General features: G+C 37.4%; 1 protein-coding gene across 2 annotated transcripts; it reads right to left on the bottom strand.

Moving 5' to 3' along the window:
• Positions 1-1838: 1838 nt before the first annotated feature.
• Positions 1839-25857, bottom strand: BRDT (bromodomain testis associated). Of its 2 annotated transcripts, none has more exons than XM_039727146.1 (20): positions 25734-25857; positions 23440-23681; positions 21172-21309; positions 20322-20451; positions 19197-19369; positions 17748-18119; positions 16644-16772; positions 16295-16483; positions 14860-15047; positions 14495-14784; positions 14297-14410; positions 12632-12760; positions 11677-11744; positions 10327-10489; positions 9491-9603; positions 8071-8212; positions 6271-6344; positions 4812-5029; positions 3280-3439; positions 1839-2560 (listed from the first exon to the last, which is right to left on the bottom strand). In XM_039727146.1, exons 2-20 carry the CDS (start codon positions 23629-23631, stop codon positions 2492-2494), a joined length of 3051 nt encoding a protein of 1016 aa, XP_039583080.1. In that variant the 5' UTR covers positions 23632-23681; positions 25734-25857; the 3' UTR covers positions 1839-2491. The 2 variants fall into 2 exon arrangements, with proteins under 2 accessions (XP_039583080.1, XP_039583081.1); XM_039727147.1 differs by lacking the exon at positions 25734-25857 and adding an exon at positions 25647-25679.

Below are 25857 nucleotides of genomic sequence, written 5' to 3'. Positions count from 1 at the left end.
ACATTTTGATTTTCTCATCTTCTGCTCTAAATTACTGTTGTAATGGGTGCCAAGCCAAACCAACCCCAGGGCAGATGGTCTTACGTGCTTTGACAGTGTGCTTTGCCCTCCATAAGGTGCCATCTGCCTGTTTATCTTCTGTCAGCTCAACTAATCCTGGTTCTCTGAGATACAAAAGAGGACAACTTTGCACATCACTGATTTTGCCTCTGCCTCCAGCCTGACCAACTCATAGTTGATAGTAAGAAATTTACCCTATTCCATTTATTAGTTACAGAGGAACTTCTTAAAGCCAATAACTATCTTACCTTTCATTTATATGTGGATACAATGTGCTAGCATAGACACAAGTATGTAAGTGACACATTAAAGCAGCTGTTTCCACAAATGATAAAAGTAAATGAATGGTGTAACAGAACTTGTACCCAAGTGGTATTTCTGCATCTTTGAGCACGTTCATGGCTTTGTGCAAACAGTCCTTAGAGGCTTGTTACTCACATTTGGAGGCCATCTCCCTTACCTCTGGATTCAGCCTTCTGTCTGTGGACAGGAACTGATGATCCTCTCCAAGTGCCTTGGAGGTTGCAAATAAAGGGTTTATCAGATTAGCATTAGCAGTGCTGACATGGTGACTTTAAGCTGTCGTGACAGTATAGAGTCATGGAAGCTGGAATTAGTTTTTGAAGGGACAACAACACCAGTTCATACCAGCAATGCCCATATCGCTGTATCCAATGGATGAAATGCTCAGAAGGAATTCTTGCCCTTCCCTCTGTCACCTCATATTTCCAAAGCAAGAGCTCTCGAGCTTGCATTAACCCAGAGAGAAAGTATATCCAAGTGACAGCAAGGTAGAGAGTCCTGGATGTGAACTGCAGCATTTTATTGCAGGACAAATAACTCTTAACAATGTATAACTACAAATGAAGGCAGGTCACTTTTGGTGTGGATATGAAAGTCATCTAACAGCACCACTTTACATTACAACCCATCTTTCATCCTAAATCCCTGTCCTAGCCAGGTCCTCAAATCTCCTGAACAGCATACACTTGAACATACCTCCAGGCCAGGAGATCCCTGGACATTGCACAGGGTGCTGGCCCAATCTGAGTGTTTGTCACACACAGTCTTTGTGCTATTGAATGAAATATTACCGTTCCAGCAATGGCAGAATTTGAAGATCTATGGCTATATTGAATAAATTTATTGGAACTAGCACTAACTCATCAGCCTGCTCCCTGAATGACCAGGCTACCATTTCTGGGCATGCTTTAGCTGGCATTTCTGAATTTAGAAGAAATTTATTGTCGTCTCTGAAAATTCAGTTATTTGTACAAAAATTTGTTCACTTAGGTTACTTAGTTTGGTTGCCTGTGGCAGAATCTCACCACAACTGGCAGTGTTACTTTTGCATTTCATCCAGGAACTTGACAAATTGAAGCTCTCAGAGTTTTGAGTGGGAGGCTCAATGAGATCAGTAGTCTCCAAAGTGGAGTGTGGGAATAAAATATTGAATACAATTTTTAAAATTACAAAATAAAATAATAAATAAGCAGGGTTAAAAACAAAACAAATTTAAAATATTATAATGTAATGTAAAAAATATACCAGTACAGTGGAATATTGTATACAATTCATAAATTAATAAATATACGTGTCTTGGGGTCCATGCTTAAATATTTAAATGATGGGGTACATGACAAAAAGGGTTTGGAGACTACTAAACTAGACTGTCTGAAGGGGGCCCCTTCCACCCAGCATTTCTGTAATACACATTGTGTTTTGGTAATAATTCCATAAAACCATGTTTTGTTTGTCCCATCTTTATTTCCCCCCACACCATATATAATCAACAAGAATATGTGGTTTTCACATTCTGGTTTCTACCAGAGACTTTTTCAACACTAATAATATCTTGCATCAATTAGAAAATCTTTCAAACTGATGCCAGTTTGCCATAATTTCTTCCTGAGAAGAACTAGAACTATGTGGCAAACATGTTTGCACCCTTAGCTAAATGTTATGTTAACATAAAATTCATTAAACATATCTGGGCCTTAAAGTACATACAAGTAGATAAGATTTACTGATGAAATGAAAGAGTTCATGGAAGCCTTTTTTTGTGATTACAAGTAATGTTACACCCCCCCTCCAGACAGTATCACTTCTACAGAGATCTTTTTGTCAGCCCAGATTTTGTACAGGTGTGTCACAGTAAAGTGATTTTTTGTAATACCAGATATACACAACAGATGAAACTGTAATCAAATGAACAACTCCATTCCACTGTGTAGCAGAATAGATCACATGTTATAAACAAGCAGTGAAAAGAAATAAATCTTGTGACACTTCAAGTATTACTGAACAAGCTTTTAATACAAAGCATTTTAGAGAAGATCCTTAAAGTAGTCTTAATATTTAAGATCCTAACTAGTACAAAACTGTGCTGCTTTTAGTAGTTTGAAGTTAAATTCTATATAAACTACTGCTTTCACTCAAGATATTCTTCAAAAGATGCCATAATATCTCTCTGCAGATTCACATCAATTATCCAAGCTGTCTGCAAGAAAGCAAACAAGTGTGTTTTTAGAGCAGTCAGACATTAACGAATACTATGCAGGTCAAATACTTAATGATTTAAGAGAAAACTATAAAGCAGCTTCTCAAAAATTGTATGTCTTCTCCATTGTGACTCTAAGTTTGAGTGTGCATATGTTGTTGAAGCCCTCAGAAAAGAGCTGAAGGATGAAAGCTTCAGTTGAACTTACCTGACTCCAGCATGGTCTCACACCAGTACTGACATTCCATTGTACAACACTATGAATTTTTAAAAAATGTTTAATCTAAAAAAGGTAGCAATTAGAAAACATTCATTACTGTCACCAATAAAACCTGTTAGTTTTAAATGGCTCAGGCCTGGTATTTCACACCAGAGCAGTATGACTAGCATTTTTGTTGACACGGAACACATTAAGAAGGATGGACAGCTTGCAACATTCAAGGTTTGAAATTATTTAGAGGGCAGGGACTCCTCTTCAGAATCTAATTTTACCACACAATTATTCTAAGTTTATGGGAGTACTAGGACCAAGCAGATAGCTTTCATATGATGTCACTTGAAGACATACTTGGAGTTTCCTATTGCATTTTCTGCACTAACTCTTCAGGTAGTATAGTTTGTTGTTTTCAATCATTCAGATCATTTGAAAAAGGATGTGATGTAATATTTGTTTACTCTCTAGTAAAGTTGAAAAGATGTAGCAGGAGTCAGAAACTTACTGCTTCCTTCCTCCTGCGTTCTTGTTCCATTTTTCTAGCCAAGTTACGGTCTTGATCAAGAACACATTGTTGAACTTCAGGCAGTCTACTCTCATGTATTTCTTTTTCAAGCTCACAGTCTGTCACTGCCATGGCATCCAATCCTGTGCTTTCATGGCCCCTTTAAAGACAGGAGAAGAAATCAGTATAGGATAAAAGTTCTTTTTTTTTTTTCCACAACAACCTGATAGAATTCTGCAAATAATTTAAATCAGTTCCCAGCACTTGAAGTGTGGGTCTCTTTCACATTATTTCATAGCGATTTTCCTTCACAAGAGCTATGCGCACACATGGTTGGGCTGTAGTAGGTTCATGTTCCCTGTGTCCGATTTCATAGCGATTTTCCTTCACAAGAAAGGAAATGGTTGGGCTGTAGTAGGTTCATGTTCCCTGTGTCCCATTTCTAATCTGTATGCATGTGGGATTTATAGATATACCACACAACATTTACATACACCTGCTTTGAAATTCTTTATTTTCTGCTACTTTCTTGGCCTGTGATGATTTTTTCTACCTTCTTCCTCTTAAATTAGTTATTTGAGGTAGATTTCACTAATTTCTGAAGCAGTAGATTTCACTAATTTCTTAAGTTTCTCAAATGCTGTGGATACTAAAATAAAACAATCTAAACAATTGACTTATTCTAATACAACCAGCATGGGCAAGTGCAGGAGAATTTAGGAACCAGCTCAGATTTATCTTTCACAGGGTGAAACAGGCAAGGGAAAAAAGTAGACTACTGGAGAGGGGAATATTGCCAACAGTTTCCGAAAGGTGGCAAACAAACTCCAGGATATTACTGCAATGCAGTAATTAGTAGGCAGTCATTTATCCCACTCAGCAAGGCCAGAGACTTCAGGGGACTGCCTGAAACAGGAGCTGCAAACAGCTAGGGAAGCAGGGCTTATTGAAGGTGCTTTTCTACAGCAATGCAAAGAATTCTGCTGTGTGAAGTGATACACACTGGAACTCCTGTGTAGCAATGTTAACCATATGCTCTCAAAGACTGGACTGTCCTGTATCCCCTTAGGAGAGCACTAAGATGAGGACATTCCTGGCTAGCGGTATAAATGGGACAAATGTGTACTCTGGTCACGAGTGCTCCAGGGGACCAAAGCCTGTCACCTTAGTACCCAAACAAAAACCAAATTCCCCTCCATCCAGAAAAAAAACCCCAAAAACCAAAATCCCACCCCCACCTGCCCCCCCGCCAAAAAAAAAAAAAAAACAAACAAAACCAACCTGAAAAAGAAAATCCTGAAGCAAACTAACAGCAACAACAATGAAAAATTCCTGGGAAGTTTCTCTGAATGCTGCAACAATACTGATTTGAAGAGAAAGCTGCTCTGTGCATTTTGGAGGTGCATTATTGCTTAGCATGGTACAGCTCCCCGTTTTCACCTGACATGTGACAAATACCTAACCAAAACCCCTTATTCCTGAATAACTAAGCCTCTCAGTGTCATACAGTCAAAAACCAGAATAATACTTACACAGAAGTGGTTACAAATCTTTTGTTCTCTTGTGGAAGATTTTGCAGCTCCATCTCGGCTTGCACAAGAGACCTTTTTGACTCCTGCACTTGCCCACTCCTCTTTAATACTGCATCTCTGAACTGATTGAAACTCTCAGCAGATGCTTTTATTGGAGCTGGAACCTTCATCGTTTTACACAGGCTTACCCAGGAATCTACAGTCTTCAATGCTGTATCCTGAAGTTATCAGAAAAAGGAAAACACAGAAGAGGGAAAAAGAAAACACTCTGCAACTACTTTACCTGCTTAGTTCTTACATTAGCACAATATTGTTTGACTAGGCCTATTGGAAATATCTACCCTTTGGCAGGATATTAGTGCATATACAGTAATCTGAGCAGATTTTAATGTGCTTTCTCACCAACGTTGAGAGTCTTTGGCAATATGCCAACAATCATTAGCATTTGTAGCTATTCTGACTATTTTAGTTTACCTCTCCACTTTTTCATTTCAGAAAACATGAATTCACAAGGCTGAATTTACACAAGGTCCATTGACAAGGTTTTAACACAGAGAACATCCATCTCATTTCTGTACGCAATCCTTACACAACAATAGTTTTATATTATGCTTATGGGTTTTGTTTGTTCCCCTGGGGCTTTTTTTTATAGCATAAATCAGAATAAAACCAGAATTCTTAAGAAATCCTGCTTCTAGTAGAAGCATGTGCTTATGAAGGAAACACATATTTTTGGAATTTAATTCAACATGTTAGTTAACAGCTTTCTGAAACCTAAGTGCCTAAAGAAAAATCCTAGAAATATTTTAGTTCAACAGATGATATAGAAAACTTTTTAGGTTGAGAGGTTGACATTAGTAATTTTGAATGAATGTTTTCAATTAGCTGATTATAAGAGAACAATTTAGTGGATAAGAAAATACCTCTAACCTTCCAATTAAGATGATTTACTGTATGCTAGGAAAGATTTTGCTCAACTGTCATAAATACCTTTAGTCATCACAACTACTTTGTCTCATTTCAGAACAGATTTTCCAATAGCACCAAGACTATATTCCACACTACTCATTTTTTTACTGGATCAGTAAGGGAAAGCTCACTAATAACTAGGATATCAGAGCTAGATCAAGGAACACTAGTTCCTTGTTTAAATATTAAAACTAGATGAAACAAGCCATATTTTAAAAAGGCAGCATGGGCATATTAAATGTATACTTATGTACATGTACGTATGTATCTTATATGCCTTACCTTCTGCAATGAAGAGAGTAATTTGTTTGGTTTTAGCAATAAAAATGAGATAAATCTGTACAGATTAAAACAATGACAAAGGCCTACTGTACACTAAATATTCTAATGGTAAAAGAACAGATTTTTAGAGAAGATCCTAGGTCAGGGAGTTATTCAACCTAGTAAATACATACAGCCTCTTCTCAAACAGAACTTGAGCATCACTTACCTTTCTTGGAAGAAGTTCAGACATTGGCTCTAGTATGTTTTTATCACTAGATTTATCATTGGGTGTACAATGACCTGATGGAAGAATGAAAAAAGACTTTTTGATCATGTTGATTTTATAGACTATTCTTTCTCAAATTTAAATGATAAAACTTTAGTATTTCAAGGAATTGACTTAAAAGCTCACAGTGCAGTTTATTATTTGGTTCAGAATGACAGAAATTCTCCCAAACATTTTCTAAGCTTAAGTTGAACTGGACCACTTCTCTCCACTTTTGGGCAGGAAAAAAGTATAGCTAGCTCAACTATAAATGACAAATTAATTCCTGGTTAATACTAGGAGGGGTCCCAGCAGAATGCTTTAAAGATTTGGTCAGGTCAGGAAGGCTCAACACAGCACTTTGCCACTTCCTCTCCTTCTCACCCAGCCCTCTTTCCTTTTGATTCCAGCTTTAGGAGTGCCTGATTGATCATGCAAACTCATTTCACCTAAAGCTCTCAGCCCTATTTACTTTTTAAAAAAAAGCAGATAGGTCAGCCATCAAGGGCTAGTCCTTACATTTCCAGTAGCCTACAGATATACAAATACTTAATGATGTTACTTCTTTATTGAGGGGAAAAAAAACCCCCAAACACTATTTTCAAACTGGAGATAAACAACACATTTTATCTCATTCAGCAGTAACCCTCTACTGTAGTTTGAGATGTTTCATTATTTAAGTAAATGCTTAATAAAAAACTTCAGGTAATATGTTGATACTTTTTAAAAATTATGTAAAAGATAAGTTTTTGAATGCCTGAATCCACAATTCTGGATTCAAAGTATCAAACCCTCAGCCAGTTTGTATTAAAGGGGTTTTCAGCAACACCTCACAGCCACAAAACTTTTTAAGCAAAAATCCTTAGCTGAGGCCATGTACCAATTCCAGCTGCTGCAAGTCTAAGCAAAAGGGAGCAGTAGATGTATGGCTTGGTGTGTTCAGACCCTAAAATTAATAGGAATTAGTGGAGAATTAAACCTCCGTTTTTAGAATTGCTTTAATACACTGCAACTAGTTAGCATTATTCTTTGCCAAAATAAGAATTCATCAGTGAATAGGCTCTGCCTTTTAATTTCATTAAGTTTTCAGTAGCTTCTTCCCTACCTATAAAGGTGTTCTAAAGAGAAAAGAGTAGAGGAAAAACAAAACAATTGTGTCTGGTAATGCTGGACACAAAAAGCATGGATGTTCAGTCAATTCTTTCGTTTGAAATATGTATGAAATATAGAATGCAGCTTTCAGAGGGCCAGTGCTCTTGTAATAATTGCAAGTTTATTCCAAAGTGAAAGTCTCTTTGACATTGATTTGCTGTCACCAAGAGCCAAAGATAATAACTCAAAATACACACGAAGTGCCCTGGGAAAAGAGGTCCATGAAGTTTCAGCAGAAGACACTTCAAAAGCCAGTGAAGTACAACAGATTGAAGCATCAATTCTCAAACTTCATGGAAGACTGGCTTATATATCATCCCTAGTACTACATTCTGAAAGCTAAATTCTTAAATCAAAAAGTAATTTTCTTTACATATTTTAACACAGAACAAGAACCAAACATCTGTTTAATTTCACTTTTTGTTTGTTTGTTTTTAAACAGCAAATAAAAAAAGGAAGAGCAAGGGAAAACTGCATATCCAACCATTATCCTGCAAACTTCTTTATATACAAGGTATTCAGCATGATATTTCTTTAAACCAGTTTCATATGCATTGTTGACTTTGCACCCCTGATAATGGCTACAGTTTTTATTATGACATTACATACTTTGTTCTTGACTTATGGATATTAAATCAGCAGTTCTCATGCTGGTCTTGTTTTGAAGTTTATTTGATTTGTCTAGATGTCTTGTTTGCTCAGCTTGTTTACTCCAGTCAGCACTGTCAACTTGGAAAATGGTGTTGGACTCCTAGAAGAGAAGCTAGACTTCAAAATACGTTCTTTATATTACTTGTGTTTAGCATATGAGGATTCTTATTATACAGCATCAGGATTAAAGGTTTAGAAGCGTTGAGCAGTAAATTCCTGCAGCTCTAGCTTCTGTAAACACCAAAGAAGAAATAGATTTCATTCATATTATGGTAAACAAAGCAAGTTCATAAATCAAGACTTCAGATTTAGAATATGCACAGCTCAGCAATCCCAAGTGATGGAGTGGGTAGTGCATGAGAAACTGATACAAGATCTTTAACCCTTAACACTGTACAGCAGACTAAAGTTGTCATAAAGGCAGTTGCTGCACTCTAGCTTGTGGATCAGGGCAAATGGTGACAGTGGTATTTTTCCTTTGTGCAAGATTACTCTGTGTAGTAATTCCTTGAAGTAAGGACAGTGCTGCACAAACCTGAGTCAAAATTTGCATTACCTGCTACCTTGGACAGTGGACACCAATAGGAAAGGGTGAGCTGCTTTTCATCCTTACTTGCAGGACACATTCTTGTGCTCATATATTCAAGAGGCAGTTTCTATCCATTGCCAAAAATAAAGCTATTACAACCTGATTAAAGCAACTAAATTTTCAGCCATGTTCAGAAAGATTATTAATCATCACAGGATGGAAGTGATCGTGCTGCAGTGATATCAATAACTTCCTTTGCTCCACAGAGGCCCTTCTAACCAGCATACTCTCCAAGAACATATTAAGACAGAACTCGGCAGTCATTAAATATTTTACAACCTCATCTAGACCCTGAAAACCCCAGTTTCCACAGCTTTAGGAAAAGGTATGAAAAGTAACACACTTTCCCAGTAGCAAAAGGGCCGTCAGACCCTCAGTATCGCTGAGTTTTTGAAATTGATATTTCTACAAAACCAAAACACATAATCTGCCTCTTTTGTAAAGCTTTTGGTTTACAGGGTGGACTTTAACCTGTAAGTGTGCAAGGGTTACTTAAGTTTAAGCTATAACCCTGAAAGGAAATAAAATAAGCTTTATAGTACACTATAAACACGATGAGCCAAACTTTCCTTTTGTGTTACAGCCAACAGGCAATGAAGTAATACCCTGTTAAAGGATAAGCGTCACTTTATTATTGGGGTTTTAGAAAACTTTTGTTGTAAACCTTAAATGGCCTTCATCACATCAAATTCAAGCCTGAAGTATTATATTACATCTTGTTTAAAGGGTAAGAACATGCTTTACAGATGCTGTTTGAAATTAATTCATTGGAGAGAAGTACATATTCACCTCTGGAAAAACATTTCTGGTGTGGGTGAGAGAAGACTCATTTGTCTTTGGAGTGCTTTGAGGAGTTTGCTGGTCTGGAGCATCATGCAGAGCAGGTACAGCTGAGATTTTACCTGAGAAAGGGGAAAAAATCACACTCTTTCTATCATGCAAAATGCAGTCCTACATCTCAAAATTAGGTCACTGTTTAGATGTGTGGAGTAACTTAGTATTAAGATATGTATTCTAGCCATGTGATTTAAGAGAGTTATTTTAAATTAGTTTTTAATTGATTTCTCAGTTAATCAGCTACAAGTTCATGCTGCCTTCTACCAAAATCTCAGAAGTGTCTAACATTATTAGACTTTTTTTAATGAGGGAGGGAAAATAGCTCCTTGGATCAAGTGCCTAAGCAACTTGATGTGTCTAGACAACAGCGCTCAGTTCAGAGGACCTGTGGCACCAAGCCTTACATTCAGCTAGTAGGTATTTCAGACATGAACTTGGGTAGTGGGCATGAGTTTAATAATCTAATCTTGTCTTAAGGTGTTCAACACTTCCTGTAACTCCCTTAAGGTAGCCTTTTCCATCTCATTGGAAGGCAGCATGAACACCTCCTGTTTTTAATACTACATTGCCCCACAAGTGTCCCAGTAATCTGAAACCCCCAGCCAATCCTCAGTCCCCCCCCATGCTTTAATTTACATCATGCTCTTTTGGTAATCCATACCCTGCAAGAACTTTTTCAGTTATCCACTTGCTAACCTCCAAAATTCCAAGATAATCTTGTTTGGCAATGCAGGCATCCTGACAACCTTCCTTTTCTCAGCAGTGAAATATAGACATAAATGTATTACCTGAGAGAGTCTGAGCATTTTGTTCTGTTGGATTAAGTGATCTACACTGAAGCATTTGCAGTACATTGGGAGGTTGCTTCTGCAATTCAGATGATCCATGATTTTGCAAGCTGCTAGTAAGAGAGGAGGGCTGTGCTTGCAGAACAGCATTGCAGGATGTCCTCTGCAAACAAAATGGTATTCTCTATAAAGAGACTGCAGTAGTTAATACAGATGATGTTTTTTAATAGCTGTTTGATCCTCTTTTCCCACCACTACCCATTTCCACTGTTTATGAGATTCAGTACCCCTTGTGTTGTGATACTGATCCATCATTTTCTAAGCATTTAGATGACAAAAAGCAATGAGGTAAAGTGCACTCACTGCCTTGGACTGACAGATACAGAAAACCCCTGAGAACAAAATGTAATGTGAGGATTTCAAGTATGATGTTTGTTGCTACTCAGAAGGTCAGTAAGGGGCTGTTACAACTGACCAAGCTGGAGCTCATTTCCTGGATCCTGTTTTCTCAAGTTTATTGCTGTCATTCTGCCACTGCAGAGACTGAAGCTCTTAAGCAAAAAGAGGGTGTTGCATAATTCCTTCCCTGAATCTTTGCTTGTGAAGATGCAGAAGGAGCAGCTGAATAATAAATTTGCAGCCTAGTTTGCTGTATTTTAAGGGAAAGTCTGTCTATTGCAAGAAGAATGAAGGTTTGGCTGTGATTTTGCTTTGAAATTCAAGGTCTCTTTCTCTGGTAGCTTCAAGGGAAATTCTTAAAGGCAGCTAACCTTGACAAGAAATAACACCCACTATATAATACAGAAATAGAGCAACTCAATCTAAGAGGCATTAAGAATTGTTTCTAGATAAAACTGCTGTTGGTTCTAATAATACCATAACAATAAGCAACATTAAAGTATCCTGAAAATAAGTACACATTGTACAATGTATTTATTTTCAGGTGTAGAAGTGAGGTTATTAATAGATTTTAAAAAAATCCAGTTTGTTAGGTCAATTCTATACTCAGAGATCAATTTGGAGACTATTTGCCCTTTTTGGGGGTGGGCGGGATATGTGGAGCATTCTGCCCTTCTTCAACAAACAATGATAATAAAAGATAAAAGCCTCCCAATACATCTGTTCCTATACAGATGCATAAAGTATTTTTAAAAACAGGTCATGGGACACTTCATACCAATCAGTCCTACAGAACAAATAGCATTCAAGCCACATTCATTATCTCCTCATGAAGTTGCATCACTTCTATTACCATTGTATGTTAAAAAATAAGTTGAACAAAGTTAGTTGTAGAATAACTTTGTTATTTCTTTAGGGCAAAATTAGTATATCCATTCTAGCCAGATTTACCTTAGATTTTTCCATTGAAGCTGGACAGTTCTGCCTGGCTCCAGTCTGTTTTGAACAGGTTTCTGTAACTGTAAATACAGTGAGGTAGGCAGAAAAAGGGGGATGGAAAAAACCCAAATCAGTCATTCACATGTTTCATTATTCACACATAGAAGGTGTGAGCTGCAGTTGTACCTAGAGTCAACCTCACAGTGAAAGGAACATTCTTATCTTGGATACTTTGACTTGAGGTTGATGCGTTTAGAGAACTTCTCCCAGCTATAAAAAGAGACCACAGATTTCTGCAGGATCAAAATCTTCATTGCCATTGATTCACTATGTTTGCTCCCCTCCTCCCCCACACTGCAGACGGTTGAGCATTCATCTCACCTTATACCTCATATGGAGGTCTACACTGTAGACCTCCAGTTTGGCAGACATATTCTGTCCTAGAAAACTAAAGAGTTCTGTGTACAGAGAAACATCATTCAGTGTTCTGATGCTGTAATATCCTTTAAACAAACTTGAAACATTTCAAGCACCAGGGTGGATTTTGCCTCTACAGTTAATGCTGTAGGCACTTTTGTTGCTCAGATCACCCTTCATGTTGCAGACCAGAAGATGAAAATAAAGTGAATCACACTTTCAAAAAGGGATCAAAGCTACAAGAGTGAGCTATAGCCCTATAGCCAAGTGTCCAGGTTAGACACAAAGACCTTTTTGGCACACACAAAGCTTATTTTGGTCCCTGTAGATTTTCACTAGTAAGTTGAATGGATGTTGTGGGGGGTTTTGTTGTTTTGTGTTGCCTGGGATTCACAGTATTAAGGCATTCATTTCATAGCATTGGAACGGAGTCTTCAAAATGGAGCAAACCAAACCAAAGATAACTGAAATCCTTGGTAAGCGTGTGGAACAGTAGATGCTAAGAGAAAATATATTTTGCCTACACAAACACAAAAATAAGCTTTCTAACCTGATTCAGAATCACTGCTATCTGAGGAGCTAGAATCACTGCTAGTGCTGCTGCCAGAATCTGAGGAGCTGCTGCTGCTGCTGTCGCTCAGTCTGCTTGGCCCAGTACTTGACTCAGCATTCTTTTCAACTGCAGGAGGAAAAGAAAGAATTCAGAACACCCTGCAATGGAGCATTCTTCCTATACATCCTTGACTATGATCAACCTTGTTAGCTCTATTCTCCCATGTAAGAGTTCATTTTATTTCACTTCCTTGTCTACTGTCCATTTAGCAGTAGACTTGAAAACAAAGACCTGGGAAGAGTGGGATTTACCAGCAGCAAGCTACTTGAATGAATGAAATACCCAAGGAGAAGCTGTAATCACACAGTTTACAATTCTGAAGTAGATTAAAACAGTAGACTTAAGACACAATTCAAGCAATTTTCCCCCATAAGCTTTCCTGCGGTCAAGAGCCTGTTTGTGTGCAGGTTGCTGCTGCCAGATTTGCCTGCAGAGTTCTTTATCTACAGCCAGCTCTTCCTTCCCTAGCCATATGCACTCCCAAATTGCCATCTTTTGCCACCTCCCTACCATCTGACTATTTTGCATCTGCAGGGCTGATTTAACTCAGCTTATAATGATTTTGGAGTCAAGCCTTTTTCAAAGTTTTTTCTCTGTGGAAGCTTCAAAAATGAGAAGTTACATGGATACCTGTTTCCCTGGACACAAGTCCGGATTTAGCTCTTGTAAACATGCCAAATACCAGTTGTAAAGATTTCTTAGTCAGCTTCTTCTCTCTCCTCACAACATATAGTTGATAATTGATTTCAGCTGCTTCTTTAAGATTTTCTTTGTAGGATATTTTCAAGCCATTATGCATACCAGACAGGAAGACTTGACTGAGCTAATGCTGGATACAAATGTCCCTGTGTCTTCCAGAGCTGCTTCTATCATGTCAGCTGATTTTACATAGGAGCTAAATAGATATCCAGTGGAGGGCAATAACAACACTCACGATTTTAATGAGGAACAGCTTGACTTATAATAGCAGCATCAGCTGCATTGATCCATTCTCAGCCCCTGACGAGTACCACCAGTAAGTGTACAGCTCAAGTATGCACTGAATTTTTGGCTTTGATCTTGAAACGCATTATTGCCTGAAAAACCGAATTCTTCTCCTAGGACACTTTTTTAAATCTAGGATAATACAGCACACCTGTCACTGCTATACAAGTTTTGTTAGCATAACAGCATTAGTGACACTGCCATGTAACAAGCATTAATAGAATTGGTTATTCTTATGTCTCTTAATCACAGAAAATGAATTGCAAACAAATAGACTGTGTAACCCTCCACACCCCACCATGTTTTCATATATTAGTATAAGGGAATTGTTTTAGTGTCCCTTAATTTCTGAAACTGTTACCATCTTTACCTGTAATAAAGTATTAGGTGCAGGAATAAGGAAGCTGCTTTAGACAGGACAAGGAACTGACCAAATTTGCTGCTATGACTTCAGCTCACTCAGCATAGAAAAGATCTTGAGACTAGCAGTGGGAAGCTTAAGACCCCACCTACTGTGAGGAGAAAGTCTCCAGATACCTAACAGGACTAAAGCCCAAGGGAAGAATTCCACTTTAAGCTATTTCCATTGCAAATGAATAAAAGTAACAGCCACATTACTCTTGAAGCTCTCCTTCTCTGGGTTTAGTTGACCATTGACATCCAGTAGTCTCTTCTCTAACTCTTGTTTCCTCTCAAAATTAAGTTCTTCTTTTGACTTTGTTGGGGTTTTAGCTGCATGTGAAACAGAAGTTAACATGAAAGCAAAACCAGAAAGCAAATCTAATGGGTTTTTAAAACATCATTTATGCTACATACCATGCTTGCTTTGTTTCTTCCTTAAACAGGTTGCTACATATCTCTCTAGTTCTCTGAGTGTTGAAGCATTTAAAGTTTCAAAGTCTATTTCTATCTCATCAGGGTTAGAGTTCCTCAGTTCAGGTTCTCTTGACTGTATTATATGGACTACTTTCCCAAGCTTATCTCCAGGGAGTTTATTTATGTCCAAACTCAACTGTCGTTTTTCATCATAATTCATAGGTTTGGCACCACCTTCATCTCCTGACTTATGTGCCAACAAGACCTGCTGCATGGTTCTCTTTGATTGACTGCAGGAAAAAAAGTATACTGCAGTAACAGCAGTTTAAAATAATTTGACACCCACACAAGCTCCCCACACTTACATGTTTAAAGACAGCTTTCTCTTAGATTTCTTCATGTATTTCAGATTTTTCTTCTTTTGAATCAAGCTTTTTATTTCAGCTTTTTCCTTGTTCTTTCTTTTCTCTCTTTTAGCCTTTCCTTTTTTCTTTCCTGGTCTAGATAAGCATGCTTTGGTCAAAACCCACAACTGCTGGTGAAGAGCTGTAAGCTATCAAAACCAAAAAGAAAACAAAAAAGCCCACAGAATGTTGATAACTTTGGGCAATATAGGAAGAACAATAAACTGGTCCTGAATATCACAGGAAATTAGTGCCAGCTGAATGGATATTAATAGGATGTCTGTTTTCCAAATGAGATTTATTTTCCAAACATTTTACTATATTGTATCTCAGTCACAGATTATGCATCTAGAAGACATAGGACGGTTTATTTTCTGCATATATTTCTAACAGTGTGTGCCTTTTAGCATTCTGCCAGAAAAACACAAATACACCTCCCCACCCCCCCCAAAAAAAGAAAAAAAACCTGTAGTGGTTTCCAACAGCTTCTCTAATTTCAGGAATTTGGGATGCACATAAATGCCTTATTAGATTCTATTTCTACAGCATTGCTGAATTAGGCAAGTGGGACTGGGTTCATGCATCTTATTTTGCAATATAAAGTGGCTAGTTGAGACATATTAAAAATTTCAGAGAAGAGCTTAACACAGCTTTATTTAAACCTCAGGAATTAGATGACGGTCAGAGGATGAGATTGGAAATCACTGAAATATCTCACTACTGTAAAGGCTGGCTTGTCCACTTGTGTTCATCCTTCTGCCTACATTCATAAATTGATGATGCTAATCTGACAAGGACTGAAAACTGTCCCTCATTTCACTAACAGAACAAATGCTAATTTCCCCCAGAGTTTATAGATACAGCAGCAACAGGTTAAAAAGTTATGTTCAAGCAGAAGCAACAGCGATCCCACTGCTAATATGAAGCATGGCTTTGCTTCACTAGTTAGCATGAGATACCTTCTTTTCTCTCTCATACTGAGCTTTCTGAAGAAGAAATTAATCACTTGCTTTTGTATGGCTCAAGAGAGACTGAAGGTAAGAACAATACTTTTTGACCATGTGAAAGAAATGACCCTGTAGGAAGAATATGCCACTAAGCTACATGTGGAGTGCCTGGAGGCTCTCATGCCACAGGAACACGGTTTTATTTTTTAAGAACTTTGAGATTCCTCTGAAGAAGTGGCAGGCAAGAGTAGAACAATTGCTCACTTTGTATTTGTTGAGGCACTATTCATTTAACATTTGGCAGCGCTTCCAAACTAACATTCTATATTAAAATACAAGTTAATAGAATCTTTTAAAAACTGATTTTGTTACTAAGCCTTGGAATAGATAATTGAAAGTGACATTACCAGAGAGATCTTAAGTCACACACATTAAGCACTAATGCTTACTTGGTCCTGAAGCTTTTTGAGGTTCACTTTTCTCTCCTCTTCAGAGTCTTCAGATGATTTTTCTTCTGAAGAGTTATCATTACTGCTTTCGCTGGAATAAGCTTCTGTCATTTCTCTCACAGGCTGTGGCAGATGATCACTCACAACTGGTTCATCAGGAATTTTAGCAAAGTGCATTTCAAAAACATCCTGAAGAGTTAGGTTTGGGAACAGCATATTTTTCAGATTTCTGAAAGTGTTATGCAGCTACTATTGCAGAACTACACAGCAAGACAGTAGTTCAGTAGATTCTACATCAGGGCATGAGATTAACTATTCTTTTTCAAGTCTGACTTAAAAGATAACTCACCTGAAGTTTTCTTGCCATAGACACTATTTCATGGTCTGAAGAATTACGTTTGTAGCAGTTCATAAACATTAATCTAACATCTGTAGCAAATTCTTGTATATCATTATATTCAAAGTTATCCATTTTCTTCTAGAGGAAAAGAAAATTAAAGGCACACTTAGTAGACAGTATCACCGTGAAGTAGCAGAAAGGAGGAACAAGTATTTTAACATATATTTTCAGGTTTAGTCTGTATCAAGACAGTAAATATTATAAAAAATGTTATGGAAATACCTGTGTCTCATTTCAACATTGTCTCTTTAACAAAGTAAGAGATTTCTTTTTCCTCTTTTAAACAGATTTAATTGTAACTGCTGAAAGGACTTTGTAGTACTAGTTTCAGCACTTGGTCAAGACAATGTTTGGGTGGTTTTATTTGGTTCTGAACTCAGCATCTGTTTTTGATTCTATGCATGGTATTTACACAAAGCTTATTCCATAATAGCTGGAGTCAAACTAATGGACTAGAAACCAGGAAATAACCTTTGTATTGTGCAAGTCAGCTTCCAAGATAATTCACTAAGCTATCATTCCCCAAAAAAGTGGCGCTTAACTGGACTAAATACTTTACCCCATACAAATACACTCAGCATCCACAGAGAGCTGTCCACATATCTCCATCTAGAATGGTTGCTTTCCACTAAAAATATGAAATGTGTCATGTAAACATCCAGTGTAGAAGTTCTACGGCACTTCACCAAGAACATTGAAATTGAGGGAAAAGGAGGAGTTGACAGAATTTAATTTTGTGTTATTGGGTATTAACAACAGCACTGTGTGTCCAGACAGATATTTAACACGTAGCAAGCTTGGAAGGCCTTCATGGAGATCATAATTCCCTCACTACTTATATTTGCTTTTTCAGCAGTTAGGTACATTAGCCACTATGTGTCACAACAAGACTCAAAAGACTTTCTTCAGTGACTTTGGCCAAGTTTGAGAAACAGAAATATATCTGGCTTCTAGGCCTCATAGGAGAAGCAGCTTTCATGACACCTTTTCAGCTAACACATTTAAAACCTTTTAATTACATGAATAGCTTAATTTCCCCAGAAACATACTTACTTTAATGGTTCCTAGGTCTGTAGGACATTTGGCAATGGCTTGGTTCACACCAGTGGAGAAAGATGCTGTATCTACAGGTTTTATGAAAGGCCACGCATACGCTGCATGTTTCTTTGAAAACATTTCTTTAAGTATTGCATTACAATGTTTTAGTTGTCCTGACAACTGAATCTTTTTAATAATTCCAGGAGGCTGTTGAGAATCTGAAAAGGATCTCTTCAGAAGCTTGTTTGTTACCATACATTCACTTTCACTTCTACATGCTTTAACAGCTTTTCTTTCATTAAACGTTGCAGAAGATTCACCACTTGCTGTGACTATTGAAGTAGTAGGAGTTGTAGTGTCAGCCTTCCTTTTCACACCTTTTTTTGCCTAAGAAAAAAAATATACAAGTGTCCAGAACAGTAAGAGAATGGTCAGTTTTAGATTTTTTGTGTGTGTGTGTGTAGCCCAAAAAAATTGTCAGAACTTTTACAGCTATTGAAGTCAGAGCAGAATGCAGATGCACTAAAAACCTACAAGGTATTACAAGACTAGCACACCAAGCTCCATCTTAGATGTAAAGGAAAGAAGTAGATATACTGCAGGCCAGGCTGTAGTCAGATTTTAGCCATTTGTGGAGATTCCAGGAAGCTGGCAGGTTATGAAATTACCTGCAAGTTGACAGCCACAGCAAGGGGGAAAACTACTGCAATTCATTTTAGGCCTGGTTGAGGGCCTTATGTACGTGGATTATCTCTTTTTTTTTTTAACTTGTGTAGTATTTGGTTTGGAAGCCATATAACACATGCTTTGTCATCAGTGTTCAGACTCCATGTGAGTGAGTGTAAATATACACTATAAGAGAGATTGGCAAAAGTGTCTATTCCTCATTGAAAGAGCAAAACCAAAACTAAGTCAATACAGGAGTTTTTCAGATGTTCACATACAACTCAGATTGAAGTAACAAGAATTTGCTTTGTGAGCTACAAACACCTTCCAGGCTGGTTACACATTGTTTAAGCAAACATGCTAATTTTTGAAGGAACAAGTATTTGATTTACATAAAAAATTGTGAGAGATTATTAAATAGAACTTAGAGCTTTATTTTAGTAGTTTGAAAACAATTATCCTCAAGGTGAAGCCTGCAGAATATATATAGTAATACACTTCAAGAATGATCATCTTCAACTTAATATTTTTTCTTTGAGAGCAACATTTTAAATCCACATTTGTAAGAAAAGATGTGCCAAGCAATCATCCCAATTTCTGTTTAGCTTCTAGAATTAGTACTGGCCCATATATTTAGCAAAGACATAGAAGATTTAATAGAGACCTCTTACGATCTTCTATAATAACAAAAGTGTCAAAACCATACAGCAATAAGCATGTCTCCTATGCTTTTGCCATAAGTGGCTGAAGGAGCAATTTCAATATATTTATTTCTGAAAGTTATTTGAGGAAACTTACTTTTGTTATAGAGACTGCAGCTGGCATTAAAGCAGTGAGCTGAGCTGCAGACAAAGGAGCCAGTGTAACCTGCTGCCGCTCTTGAGTCATCACTGGAGGCTGCTCACTGCTTTCAGCTTGCTTCTCATTTGTGCTTTGTTCATTTGAAATCCCAGGGTTGGGCTGCCATGTTTCTGTTATGTTAATACAGGAAATTTTAGAAGTTAAGTTTTAAATGTTGCAGTTAATTTCTTTCATCGTCAAATTGACCAGCTGTCAACACAACCACTCGTCTATACAGGAATGCCACAAATAAATGCAAACCAGAGCATTTGTTACTCACAGCAACATTGGTATCCTCCTCTACTCGCACCATTAGTGCTTCAGCTAGAATACCATGCCAAGTTACACCTTACTTGGCTTCAAGAAAGTGTGGGTTAACTTCAAACCAAAGACTAAAGAGGCATCATACTGTACTCTGTATATTATAAAAATGTTCTTGCCAGGGAAAGTATCAAGTTGTTTTCTACAAAAACAAAGACCAAGCAGCAAAGAGTGCAGACTGCATCACATAGGATCGTGTTTCCTAAGCATAGTTAATACCTGCATATATTGCTTAGCAGTATTACAGATTTCCACTACCAAGATCTGAGAACAGTTCAGACCAATGTTTTTCTGTGTTTGGTTTGGCTGATTAGATTATTCATGTCTTTTTCAGCTGTTACTCTGTTTACTTCCCACAGATGTTCACACCTATTAGTTTATATAACACAATGCTGAACAGCATGGCAGTCTCTGAATTGGTAGACCAATGTTTTTCTGTGTTTGGTTTTTCATGTCTTTTTCAGCTGTTACTCTGTTTACTTCCCACAGATGTTCACACCTATTAGTTTATATAACACAATGCTGAACAGCATGGCAGTCTCTGAATTGGAATTCAGGTCTTTGTCTGAAAAAAAGGAACTTTTTTAATTAAAAAAAAAAACTTCCAAAGCCTTATAGAATTATTGTTATTTGTCTGATTGTTCTAGAAAGAGTAGAGAACACCCAAACTGTCCTAGGGTTGAGTTGTGACAAATAAGATTTCCTGTTTCCAGTTCTGCTTGCTTAATATACTATAAATTTAGCATATAATACAGGCCTTACCTTCTGTCTTTTTTCCTTTTCTCTTTCCTTTATTGAGACTCACTGGTTTTTCTTCTGGTGGCATATGGGCTATTTTCTGCAGGAACACTTTTTCTAGTTCTTCAGCCATAAACACAATGTCATCACCTGGCTGCAAAATATGGTCAATACCATTCAGTAAAGGAGAAGCTGCAGTAATGGGAGCTAGCTCATAAAACAACCAGGCTGGAGAGTCCTGCCCCAAGAGATTAAAAAAAAGCCACCAGTACCAGAGGTCTAGAAATCATTGCCATCCCTGCTCCTGCAACTCACTTTAAAGCAAATTACTTCACCATTGAAATACTCTTTCCCTCACTGTCCCATTGAAAAATTCTCCTTTATCTCTACATGCTTCTGTAGCAAAAGCCAAAGGGGGCAGATCTGCAACTCCCTTATTACCCCTGTGTTCTGAAGAAGCTGTTGAAGCTCAAACATACCAAGACACGGCCAACAAATACCCAAGCACAGGGAGATGATCATGCTTCATTAAGCTGAACTTGCTGAAGGAACAGAGCATGGCTCAGGGTTGCTAGCCTTGGACTTGTACAGTAGTGTCATAGCTCTTGCTGTTCATGAGCTCTGCAGCTAAACCCCAGAGATTTCAGATGTGGAGTCCTTGTGCAGAAAAAGCTATGCACTCAGGTGTTGGAACAGTAAGCAAGACTTCACTTATATGTCCTCAGTCAATCCTAGATAAAAACCTCCTCAACACTTCAGAGAAAATAGTTTCAAAAAAACCCCATGGAAATGTCCAATAACCATGTGCTTGTTTTAGACTTGTTTGTATCATTCAGTAGAACCAGCTACTGGTAAGAGTTGGTGTTCCACATACCTTGTTGTACATGTAGCAGTTCCAGAACATAGTTTTAAAGTCCTCAATACATTCTGCAGCTTTCGTGTAGTAATTGTGTTCCAGTCGCTTTTTTATGGTGCCTAAGTCCATAGGTTTTTTTATGATAGCGTAATAATCCTGTGGTATTGAAAGAATAAGTCACCAAACACATTAGGACATGAAGATTTTGATACATTTTACACATTTAGTTATGAAAGCTAAATTGCAAGAGAGAATTGCATGCATTATATTAGAAGCAGTATTTTACTTAAAGGAAAAGCTTCCCCTATAGTCATAGGTACCAAAAATGTAGGTGTTCAGGAAATCTTCACCTTATATTTTGTCCTTGTTCTTTCATGTAACATATATCATTCAAAGTCCCAAAGATTATTTATTTCAACAGGCTCCAGAGCTCAACTGGTAGTAGTACTCGTTAAAAGTATATGCACTTCTCATTTGCTGTCTCAAAGCCATTTACACAAAGCAGCACTCCACTTTACAGAACAGAGGAAAAAGAAGCCAAACTTCAACAAAGTCTCAAACACTAACAAAAAGAAGCTGCCAAGTTTTCACAATTGCTGTTGAAATACTTTATTCCAGGCTATATTGGCTCTCCTCTTAGGGTTGGCCTAGTGAAGAAGTGGCAATATGACTGAAAGGCAGCTGGAATGGGAACTGTCATGATTGTTTTAGCTAAAATACTCACAAGGTTTTAGCATAAAACCTTGTGAGTAAAACCATGAGGCTGTTTCCCTGACAATGCATTTAAGAAATTGGAATGGAAATATCCCCACTAAGTTCACGCATACATTGTAACATATACATGGTAATTGTACAATGTAATTAGTACTTTTGGAGTGTTCTAAAGCTATCCTAACGATGTTTTGGTGAAACAGAAAAGCTAAATACATCAGAGTGCAGGCTATTTAATTTATCAAAACAAAAATGCAACTAATAATTAAGTATTGTCCATTTTGTATCTTCTAACATTTGGAGGAGAAACGCAAAAGGGGAAAATACTTTCTTGTCCTTGCCATGGAGCCAGACGTTTGTTTGTTACTGTGCAATGACTGAGCTAATACATACTCTGAGAAGTCAAGAGGCTGCCTTAGAAATCCAGAGAGGCAGAACTGGCCTGAAGCCAGCTGCAAATGTTGCCACAACTCTGATGGAATGCCCCTTAACCTTAACTGACAGCTCCTTCCAAGAAGGAAAAAAGGTAAGAAAAGACACAGAGAGATGGTATTTTGACTGTGCTTTGGTACAAACTGACCAAATAAGTTTATCACAAGAAACAGCCACAGATAAATGCTTTTGTCTACTCTAAACAGAACCAATGAGTTAGTAGAATTAGTCTTGAAAATTTTTGAGAAATAAATATTGGTGCTTAAGCTGTTGGAGGTGGAAAAAAGAAAATAATCCAAGGAATGGTTTTATTTAACACTTTTCTACTTATCTACCAAGAGCAGTATCTTCCAGGTAATCTGAAATACCATTGTGCCAATCACCTATGTTTTCCTTTGACTGAAAAACATCCAAAACTAGAGTCTAAAAATATCTGGATTAAAAACTGTGTTTCACAAGACATTATAGTAATCTATTTTGTCGCAATTAAGTTGTAGCATAAATAACATGCACGCAGCAGAACAGAAAACTAATTTAAATATTATATCTTCTATTTTATAGAAAGATGTTCTTTCACTATGGTATGATGAGAACCATAACTTCTTTATTTCCCTATTTCTGCAGGGACATTTATTTCCTCTAGAAACTTCAGAACAAGATGATTTGAAATTGACAAATACTATAGTTGTAATAACTTCTCTGCAACAAAATGGTTCCAGATTTGCCTGTTTACTTTGGGGTCAGTCAGATCTGATTTTCCATCAAAGTATTGGACATTAAGGCTGCCTAATATTAAAAAAAATACTCAAAGGCAAAAGAAAATACTTATCATATGCAGTGTTAATAAATATGTCTAAACCAGAAGACAAGTCTGAACACCAATGTACAGAAGCTCTAAGAGGCCTGTTAAAGCATTATTATTATCCCTTAGAAACACTGATTTACTAGTTTCAGATCAGAAAAATGAGCAAAAATGCAGCATTTCTCTAGAAAGAAAACACTTTTCCTGTAGACCTGGATTAATGACAGGTTCAATAGCAAAAATAGTCTTCCATAATCTGTTTAATTAGGGGAAAAAAAACCTTTTTAACATTATTTGACATAATTTACATATTAATACTCCAGCTCCAAAATGGTTCTTACAGGCAGATTCAGTGCTGCTGCATCTACAGGTTGGTGAAATGGCCAGGAAAAGTTGTGTCTCCACATGGCTCTCATGACCACCCTCTGTAAGTACTGAAGTTGGTTTGTTTGACTTCCACTACTTTTGTTATTTATGTACTCTGGTGGAGGAGGGTTCATAATAGTGGCGCAGTGCTGGCTTTGAGCAGACATCTTGAGTGAGATTGTATATCCACTTGTTCAAAGATCATTACACATTTAACCTGAAGGGAATAAAACAGAAGCTTTCAGTGAAGACATCTAGATTTAATGCTGCTTACCTGTTCACTTCTGTTTGTAGAACACCCAATGACAGGCATAGCTCTGTGTTCTAAGAAAGACATTGGTTTTAAAGTGCATATTTGGACGCACCTAGAGTCTAGGCATGCATACTAGCTTTCTCCCAAAAAAATCTGATTGTCTGCTTTTCCTAACAGAAGGAACTATTGCATGAGGTGTGAAAAAGGTCATAAGATAGAGAGCTACTGTAATCAGCACACTGCTAGAGCAGTACATATGGCCCACTCTCTACAGCAGCTGTAGAATCCCAGCTGATATTACTGATCCCACATCTTATATTCTCATTTGTTTATTTCAGCATTCAAAGCATACCTCTTCTTAGCTCCTGAAGCCTACACTTTAGCTAATAAGAGTGAATACTATTTGCACCACCACATATCATTAACTAATTGCTAATCCTTTCATCAAAATATCTATCTGGAAAGATCCAGACACATACAGGATCTGCCTCTCCTATAACCGACCAGCATTTACAGAAAAGTTCTGAGGTAGTTTTAAGGACCTCACAACTCAGCCAAGCCCATCATACTCTATTTTCAACTATTAGGATACACTGTCATTTTTTCCTGCTTTTTTCTGCCAAAAACCCCACACTACATGGTATCAAGTGCAAGCTGTTCATCTTCCCCATCCAAAGCTCTGAGAAAACTAGAAATGGAAGACAAGAGCAAATGAGTTCAGTTTAAACTTAGCAAAAAATCTTATAGCAACAAGCAGATAAATAACATTTAATACTTAACTAAGAACATAACATCTAATCTCTTGAACATTTTGTAAATTAGTACAGTAGAGTCTAGAAGAAAAGCTCAAACTTGGCTTCAAGAGTGCCAAGGAAACCAAGAGACTGAAGTTTTGTGTACATAACAGTGTCTTAGGCTTAGATGCTTAGCTTTTAAAACCTTAATTTATGCTGTGAAAACTACCTTCCATGCTTACAAGAGAGCTAAGCCTGCACCTTCTAAGACAGACACAAGTCTGTGTTTTCAATCCCTCCTTTACTACCTCCCCCTCCATCTCCCCAGTCACAGAAGCCTCTTCCCTATGTTAAAATAAAACTTATATTTGCATACTAGAGCAAAAGTGTGATCAGATTCCAACCAGGTAAGTTTTTTTGATATTTTTCAAACCATCCCTTTCCAGCCCCCTGTGCCCTTGACCTGCTGAGTCAGGTCCCAAAGGCCAAGTGGTCTTAAAAAGAGAAGCCTTGAGTGTTTCCTTAAGACCCAGTTTGGAGTTTCTAGCTGATAGAAATGTGTTTTTAGTGTAGTTAAGAGTAAAAAGCAAATAGCTTACAATGAATTACATTGTCAGAGAAGTCAAGGCTTTTGGCAAAATGTCATATCTTGTGAGAATCATTTTTTTTCCTTTTTTTGGGTAAGAAGAGATTATGTACAATTAGTGAATACTCTCTAAAATCATGCATTAAAGACCCTGCTGAAAAGGCATCTATTTCCTCTTGTTTTAGCTCTGTTTTACTATAAAACCTGTATACATCATATACTGTACAAGAATAGTAGCTTGGAGAAATATTAATATACCACATACAGAACAAAGCCAGACAGTGTAACAGGTCCTACACACTAAGAACATTTCATTCTTCAAAGCTTTTTTAAAAATTTTTTTTCAGGTGACTGCCAATAATCACACTGAACATTCATAAATAATATTGGAACCTCCCTTAGGTAATTATATTAAGGCTACACAGAACAGAGGCACAGCCTTCTTAGTGCAAGTAGCACCGTCTCTTTTAAAAGGACAACTGTTTCCATAAAGACACCCACAAAACAGCATTTCTGTATGTTTAAGATCCCTCTTGGGATACATCAAACAAACCTTAGTTATAAAGGCAACCCATATAAATATTAGGTGTTGAGAAAACACTGACTTACAGCTGTTACCATAACCAACACCAACCACTTTTGGGCAATTCAAAACTGGAATTCCACCCTCAAAGCAGATCAGTCCTCTTTTTTTACCTTAATTTTAGGGAAAGCCACAACTCACTTCCTCCCCTCCCAAAAGATGAAGGAAGAAGAGAGTTTCAGAAGGCAGACAGAGTAGTCTTTATAACCTACTCACACCCTCATCTTATTCTCTGAC

The sequence above is a fragment of the Passer montanus genome, unplaced genomic scaffold, assembly GCF_014805655.1.
Source record: "Passer montanus isolate IOZ18808 unplaced genomic scaffold, ASM1480565v1 scaffold60, whole genome shotgun sequence".
Taxonomy (NCBI): Eukaryota; Metazoa; Chordata; class Aves; order Passeriformes; family Passeridae; genus Passer; species Passer montanus.
This window is presented reverse-complemented; position numbering and strand designations above follow the sequence as displayed.

Bases quoted from the DNA above. Each gene is read 5' to 3' on its own strand.
- BRDT (XM_039727146.1), bottom strand. From the start codon at position 23,631: ATGTCTGCTCAAAGCCAGCACTGCGCCACTATTATGAACCCTCCTCCA. The intron at 16,484-16,643 runs GTGAGTTATCTT...CTAACTCTTCAG, and splicing joins CTATGGCAAGAAAACTTCAG to GATGTTTTTGAAATGCACTT. The intron at 12,761-14,296 runs GTAATGTGGCTG...TTCCTCCTGCAG, and splicing joins AGAGAAGGAGAGCTTCAAGA to TTGAAAAGAATGCTGAGTCA.